Source organism: Pyxicephalus adspersus, chromosome 1 (genome assembly GCF_032062135.1).
Source record: "Pyxicephalus adspersus chromosome 1, UCB_Pads_2.0, whole genome shotgun sequence".
Classification (NCBI taxonomy): Eukaryota; Metazoa; Chordata; class Amphibia; order Anura; family Pyxicephalidae; genus Pyxicephalus; species Pyxicephalus adspersus.
In genome coordinates this window covers 87,851,373-87,859,698 of record NC_092858.1, presented here as the reverse complement: position 1 = coordinate 87,859,698, position 8,326 = coordinate 87,851,373, and the positions used below count along the sequence as shown (strand labels likewise).

The following is an 8,326-nucleotide window of genomic DNA, read 5'->3' as shown; positions in this document are numbered from 1 at the left end:
TATATATATATATGCGAATGGTACAATGAACAAATCATTTCAGCAATATCTCATCAATCATTGAAGACATCTTAACCTATAAATGATCCGATCGTCTGATAAATAACAAAAAAAGTGAAAAACGACTGGCCAACAACTCTGATGAACGAGGAATGTTGCTGGAAACGACCGTCCCGGTGGATCGGTTAGGGCGACGATCGTTCGCTATCTTTTGTGTGTACTGTCATTCAGTGATCATGGGTGTTTCTGCAGTACACTTTCTCCTGTACATGTCACTTCCTGCATCGTTCAAACGATCGCGTCTAGTGTGTGTACATTATTGGTGGAATTTATTTAAATGATTGTATCATTACAGCATGTACAGAATCGAGCACTATAATCGCTGATCAAACATTAATCGTTGTATTCCAACGACCATTAATTGCATGTGTCTACGTAGCCTTATACTTTAATAAGTGTGTGTATTTATTGAAATGTTTTCTGACTACAGGTAAAAAGTTCTACTCAAAGTGTACCCATTTACTACGAATGCTTGTTTAATGAATAATTCAGATTATGTGCTGCTATAAGTTGTTAGTCCCCATTCATACTATATTGCTACATTGAGATATGTTGGGACCAATCGTTGTCAATGCCTCCCTAATGCACCATGCCAGTGGTTGTGTGTGGCAGAATAATGCAGCAACTCACTAACATGGTTTGACTGCTAAAAATGCTACCTTTTTTTTCCCAAACCCACAATGGAGATGGCAGCTACAGTTCAGTCACAGTTAAAACATTTTACAATGCTTTTTTCTTCCCTCCTGGATGGTTAAAATATATTTTTATTTTTTTACTGCAAATGCACGCTTATTGCAGTGCCTTATGCTAGTGTAGATGAGTAACAGCCACCCACCACTCTTTATTATTACATAGAGAATGGAGTGAGTCTGACCAGGTACTAGATATACACAGTGCAGTGGGTCAAAGTCTGATGCCTGTTGGGCCGCAGCACAACAAAACATAGAATCAGAGAGTTGGAGGCTTTTAGTCTGTCTAACTAAATATTTTTTGTACCTTCAGCAAGACTTGAAAGCTTTTTACTCAAACTTATTTTAAACCACCTTGCATGTTAAATGTGGTGATAATTCTGGGGTCTGCAAATTACACACACAAAAATAGCAGATGGCCTGTTCGCGATAAGCTCTTTCACTTAAGCATGTGATCCATGTAAATTAAAAGTTTTGTTTAGTAAATGTAAAAAAAAAACTCATGTATATAGTTGTGCACTCCCAGGTGTTAAATTACAGAATTAACATCATATTAATGTGCATTGTTTTAATTGCTATTTTTCTTTTTTTCTTTTTTAGTGAACATCTGTCTTGCTCATTTACATTCTTTCTTCATGGTGACAGCAATGTTTGCACAAGTGTGGAAATTAATCAGCACCAGCCAGTTTACATTCTCAGTGAGGAGCACCTTACTCTTGCCCAGCAATCTAGTAGCCCATTTCAAGGTAAGTGGTCAGTACTAGTAGCATTTAGAGTGGTCGCAAACTGTGCAATCTTTTCTGACTTTACAGCCCAATGTAACAATCAAATGAGAACAGGCTTGTTTTTGGGCTACCCCAGGGAGTGTTAAGAATGCTTTTCATTGAGGAGTAAAGTAAGCAGTGCACAAGGTGTGCAAGTTACTTTCTCACTGTTCTTAGAAAAGTATCTGCATTTCTGTGTGAAGCTTTTCTTACACTGTTCTGTGATTTATTGTCATTATCAGATCTACTCATTAGTTAAAGTGGACCTATCACCAGAATTTTTATTTTACTTAAAAGGGTAGACAACCCTTTTATGTAAGATAAAAATTACCTTCTTTTTGGTGATAAAGACAGAATGGGAGCCCTGAGCCTCCTGTGATGCATACAGTCATACATCCCAGGAAGCTTCTAGCTTTTTCTTCCGTGGGGTAAAAAAATGACGATCACACGCATACGCATTGAGATCGGCACGCTTTTATCCCCCAGCAGGCTTTGCCACCCAATCTTGGGCATTGGAGGAAGAAGAGGAAAGAAGATGGCGGCGGATTACAGGAGGATGCGTGTTCTGATCCAGAAAACTTCTGGAATTATCGATGGATCTGCAGGATCCGCTTTATTAGTTGAGCATAAATCATGCCTTTTTTCCGTAGCTGAGCAAAACTATAAATGATCATGACTGCTGCTAACATGAAAAGAAAATTATTTGGTGTTTGGGGTACATTATGGCAATCAAAGGGTTAAAGGGTTACAATACCAAAAAATGTTGTAATCTTTTTATTTGCTGTATTGGAGATCTAAGGTGACCCTAGAAGACTGCTTGCCTTAATTTTTCAGTCAATCCTTTTTTTTTTTTTTTTTTATAATCTATTTTTTTTTTGGTGGGCTTTAATGCATTTTTTTTCTGTTGTTTTAGTTATCTTGAGCCCTTTTGGATTAAATGGCACCCTCACGGGGCAATCATTCAAGATGTCAGATTCCTCTACTAAGAAATTAATTGGTGAATGGAAGCAGTTTTACCCAATTTCATCCAGTGTGAAAGAGTGCCCTGAAGAAAAGCAGGAGGAGATGGATTGGGAAGACGATTCGCTAGCAGCTGTTGAGGTATTAGTTGGTAAGTGTCCCCACTTGTAGCATTTTGGAGTTTTGATTGTTGTAAAATTTTAGTGGATAACATTTGTTAACATGTTAACTGTGGTAAAATTTTTATTAGGTTTTAGGAAAGCTTATTGTGCTGGTGCAATTCTACCTAAGCATGAAATATTTTATATACAGAGGTTACAATTTGTATACACTGTCAGAGACATAGCTGAAGTTATTTGCAAATGTGTCCTTTGTCCTAAATAGTAACTTTTTTTCAGCTCCAGTCAAGTTGCTTTGCCTAGGCAGAGATGATGATATTTTCTCGGGCTCCTTCTCCCTGTGAATCCTAATATTGTAGGCAAGTCACAAGAAATGCAGCCAAGAGTTACACATTCCCCAGGGTTTACATATTGTCCTATGAGCCAGCATGGCTTTAGGAAGTAGATGCCGAAAATGACGATGCCGAGAAAAGATGGTAGACATACACAGCAGATACACGCGAATACTTTCATTTATGTAATTTCAATAGCCTCAAATGTTATGACATTTGTGTTCGGGAAATACTTTTATAATGCTGATACTGTGGTTAAAAACTAGTGGTAACATATTTGTGGTGATACCACATCACACCATAGGTGTATACAAGACTACCCCGCACAAGAAAGCAGACTTGTGTTATTGGGAGAAACTTCTTCATAGACATGGCATGCAGGTATTTTCATGTTGGGATACAGCACAGACCTGGGAGATATACAAGCAGCCCAGATTTCTGCCACCAATATAAGAAAAATATTTAAATACATTTTAGGAAGACTGAAATTTGCATGTAATTCAGCTGTCTATCTTTTTTTTCTGATCCCTAAAACAAAAGATTTCTAAGATTTTCTTTTTTTGTTTTGGATTTTTCTTTTAAACTTTTTGGTCTTTAAATTTCCAAGGTTTAAGACAGGTTTACTTTTATTTGGACTTACTGAAACCTAATTGTTAAATCTGGCGTGTGGTGTAATTTCTGTTAGTTTCTTTAAGTGGAACTATTCTGTGCTACTTATCAGGATAGCCATGCTTCCATAAGTTTGATGCAAAGAAAGACCCTTATATATAATACATAAACCAGTTGTTTTTCTTTTTACCAACATGGATGGGACACATGGTTCGTTTTTGCCAGTGAATGTATATTTGTAGTAGATGAGGTCGGCAGATAGCGCTGTTTTGGTGTAGACAAAAGCCCTGTGACCTTGATGTAATCTAGTTGAGTTTACAGTCTGTTTGAGCTAAGAACACATTGTACCTGCAGTGTGATTGTACACCACTGCGTTCATTGCTACATTATATGCAGAGGATCAGAATATAATCTACTGAATGCTCAAAAACCCAGTTTAAGCTGTTAATTTAATTGCCTTGGATGGTACTTTGATCAGTGTGCTCCCACAGCTCTTACGGTGAAATTTAAAAGCTATCTTTCTCCCAGAGGAAGAGAAAGAACTGTGCCAATGAAAATTAGCAATTTCGCACCATTAAGCTAGCATATGGAATAGGAACAGTGTTTTCTGTTGATGAGATCTGTGGGGCGAATAGTTTTTTTTTTCTACACACAGACCTAAGTTGAATATGAGTGCAATTTTAATTGGAATTTTGATTTTAAATGTGGACATTTGTCCCCGATCCCTGTTTTATACTGGTGCTTATTTTGTACAGGAAAAAAAACAAAACAAACAATGTACCTGCAATCCACAGAATTCCTTGTCTATTTACCTGCAATCCACAGAATTCCATTTATAAGCATGTCTGTAAAATTCTAAGCAGCATGTGTACCCTTTCCCAACCAGAAAATTCTAAAACGGGCCTTGGAGCTTTTATTTAGTTTTCATTTTAAGCAAGTAATTGTAGAGTAGAGCAAGAGTCTTTGTATAGGCAATATTGGAGTAGCATCTTACAAAAAGGTTTTCCCTTGAAATATAATTATTTTATTCTTTGGGCGCTATAATGGTATAAATAAAAGCATGAATCTGGCCCTGGGTGCCCCCCCCCCCCCCCCCAAAAAAAAAAAATCCTCTATCTGTATTTTAAATAAACACTGTTATCCCTTTCTAAGGTAGAAAACAAGTTTGCTTTAAATCTCCTAAATAGCAAATACACATGTGTTGTGCATGCTTGCATAGCTGGTTGGCCTCCCATGCCCTCAGGTAGTGCTAGCTTATATTCCTAAAGGTTTTGGAACCCCAACACCTTTCATGCCTCGTCATTGGTTATTCTTACAATGAACAATAGGAAATAAGTGAGGGTGGTACCAAATTTAAAGGTAATTGTTTGCATAATAGAACATCAATGTTTTTTTTTTTTTGTTTTTTTTTTGCTTTCTTAAATTGGGATTAGTATTCATAATGCCTTTTCATGTGCTCTGTCACTTCACTTTACTTTGTATCTATGTTTTGCTCCCCAGATTTGGTGCAATTTGTTCTTTGAGTTCAGTGAAGCACTTTGATAAGGCTGAAAACTTTTCCCCTAAACACATATGAATTACAATGTGTATTTTTTTAAGGTATTTTAGAAATATGAACCTTTGCATGGATTGTAAATAAAACAATTTTTTGCGCAAAGTTAGTAAATTGGTTTCTGCAATTTCGACTGACAGTAATGTTTAGATCTCTAAATATAACCTACTAAAAGATTTTGTCTTGGTGTCTGCATCTGGGATGGCTGCCAATATGCAGATTAGTAGATCTCCTAAATCATACATCCAGAATGATACGATGTTTGTGCTTGTCCTCCTTAAGTAAGTGAAAGCCTTTATTTATCTACACTTGGACCCAACCATTACATATCAGTTGGCCAGAGTCCAGCAATAAAACTAAGTATTTGGAAGAGCAGCATGTTCATGGGTGTATGTGAAAGCAATGGGATCCTTTTAATCAACCTGTTTTATAAAGGGTTGTGTTAAGTTTTATGCAATAGAATTATGAGATTGGTTTGAATTTTTTGCCCCCTTCACGTTTTTCAACAGCTACATATAGACACTAGATTTTTAATGACCAAACATTTGTGATGGTCTCAGATAATAATCTAACATCTATATAATTGTCCCCAGATGTTGCTGAACAAGCCATCTTCCCAAATAACTAAATCACGGATGGTCACACATGACCACTTCTGGTTTATATGGGAATGATGCTGCAACTTGTCCTCCTCCTTCCCTATATAACAGAACAATGCTGTCTGCACAGTGTTTGTTGCTACTGTTGCCACAAACTATTAAAAACTTAGTTTGTATAAAGTGTTTATCCTCTCCCCTTGTTTAAAAGGCAAGGCATTTCAAATGCTGTTGGTGTGGTATCTGTTAATGGTTTGATATCTCTTTTATGTTGTTCACTAAAATATTTATCAGTTTTATTTGCTGTACCATATTTAATGTCTGAAATACCTCCCATGAACATTTATCTATAACAGATTTTGTATTGCTTTATAGCTGGCGTTCGAATGGTTTATCCAGCGTGTTTTGTGCTAGTCCCTCAGTCTGACATCCCTACAATTAGCTCGTCTGGGTCCACTCACTGTACAAACACCTGTTTAGGTGCTCAAGTGCCTGCTTCCTCCAGAGATCCAGTCATGTCTTCAGTAACACTGACACCACCAACATCCCCTGAGGAAGTTCAGACAGGTAGGACTTGCAGATTCTCTCCAAATATGTAATATTTTATCACTATGCTATGTCTATTCCCCAAATGTATCAGTTCACAACCATTCTTTTTTTAATCCAGAGTAAATAGAAGCAATCCCGTAAGCCATTGATGTGTAAGGGTGTATTCTTTAAACTATTAAATAGCCACCATCATAGCAGAACACTTCATATTTTGGCTGTAATGCAGCAGATTCTTATTATTGTACAGTTCATTTAAATGGTACCTGCATTTTTAAACCTTATAATGGCAGGGTTTTCAAACTCTGGCCCGCGGGTCAAATGTGGCCTGCAATGTCCTTTTTTTGGCCCCTAAAGGAATCCTAAATATGAATTGTAGCTGGCCCACCGTGGCATTAAAATAGCGCCACTACTACAATTCCCGGAGTCACTTGCGTCTATAGACCAGCAGCCTCTCTGCCTATGCATGGCCCGTATTGGACTGTTTTATTTAGGCAGGGAAATGTAGTAGTGGTGCTATTTCAGTTTCAGGTTTGGCCTACGACTTTGTCTACGTTTCTAATTTTGGCCCACTGTGTGATTTTGGCCCATTTGAGTTTGACACCCCTGCTTTATGGTATAGACATAATATTTAAACTTTTTTTTATTTATTTATTTTTGATTGAAGGATGTTTCAATAAATACCAATCAAAACAAAACAACAATCAGGGTTATAACAAATAGATTGACATAAAATATACATGGAATAAATAAAAAAGGATAACTAGATTGAAACAAACAAAACAAAAAGACAGGCATATGAAAATATACTTGTATAATATGGAAGGAGGAAAAAAATGGTTACACAATCTCGTTGACATCATCAGAAAGTTTCCAATCAAATATCATCTATGACCACGGGGGTCATTTTCTAACATGTGCAAAGCATACCACGAAGTATGTTCAAAGGTAGACATAATCTGACATTTTATTGAAGGAGACTGGGTCTCTATATTGGATCCCCATATTTCAAAAAATTTCTCCACCTTAGTTTCCTTAACCAGAGATGCCTCAATCCAGGCCATTCTGAAAACATATTCCAAATTTTCCCGAAAAAGCCCAAGTGTTGGTGGATTTGGGTCCAGCCATTTATGTAGTATTGTTTTTTTGGCCACTAAGTACCTAAAATAGCCCATTCCGGGGTCGGTGGAACATAATTAATAAAACGTGAAGTAATGTAATGAGCCAGCTCTTGCCAGAACTGTTTTATTTTTTGGCAGTTCCAAAAAGCATGGTATAAGTCTGCCCAATCCTGTGCATACTTAAGACAGTTAGAGGTTAGGGGCATAGCCCATCAAATGCTGTCACGCTGTCGGGAGATATACTCCCCATGGTAGATTCTGAGAGTCATTTCCCTGTACATCACCGAAGGTAGGACTGACCACGTCCTGGGGAATGCAACAAGGATATCAGCAGAAATGATCATTTAAACTTTTGAAGGTTCTATGCACTGCCCTGATCAAACCCTTTTGAATATTATTGAAATAAATACCTGTCTGCTAATTGAAGATGAACCATGCACCAGCTTCTGCCAGTATAGCTTCTTTGTAGCTGTGAGCTCCTGACCAGGTCTGCCTCATTCTTGTCATTATACTCTGTACTTAAGGCAGTTCTATCCATTTGTCTGCAGCTCACATTCTCTAACAATGCAGAAAAGTAGCTCTGTCTGTTAACATCAGGCAAAGGCCACAAGTTAGAGGTAAATATTGTATGTTTAGTGCTGCTAAATCAGTGCACAGCTGCTGAATACTGGTATAAGTAGTATATTTATCCTTTAATTACATATTCACTCTTTTTTTACATTTTATTTTTCAGTTGATGTGCAATCAGCTCAGAAGTGGATGAAGTTTTCATCAGTGTCCGATTGCTTTAATTCTGATAGTACTAGTCATCATGGTGGAAAAATACCAAGAAAATTGGCTAACCAAGTTGTAGATAGAGTTTGGCAGGAGTGCAACATGAACAGGTCGCAGAACAAGTAAGTATGTTTGATCATGCGCTATGATGTAACAGTAAATTGTTCTTTGCTATATAATTATTACTTCCTGATAAAAGGTATA

General features: G+C 37.2%; 1 protein-coding gene across 2 annotated transcripts in view; it reads left to right on the top strand.

The window, feature by feature from the left end:
* MED13 (mediator complex subunit 13) overlaps window positions 1–8,326 on the top strand; it is a 48,152-nt gene that overhangs the window by 16,755 nt on the left and 23,071 nt on the right. For both annotated transcript variants that reach the window (XM_072417263.1, XM_072417254.1), the window contains exons 4-7: window positions 1,350–1,495; window positions 2,427–2,624; window positions 6,057–6,248; window positions 8,082–8,244. In XM_072417263.1, the coding sequence (XP_072273364.1) occupies window positions 1,350–1,495; window positions 2,427–2,624; window positions 6,057–6,248; window positions 8,082–8,244 (699 nt within the window). The remainder of the gene's footprint in view (window positions 1–1,349; window positions 1,496–2,426; window positions 2,625–6,056; window positions 6,249–8,081; window positions 8,245–8,326) is intronic.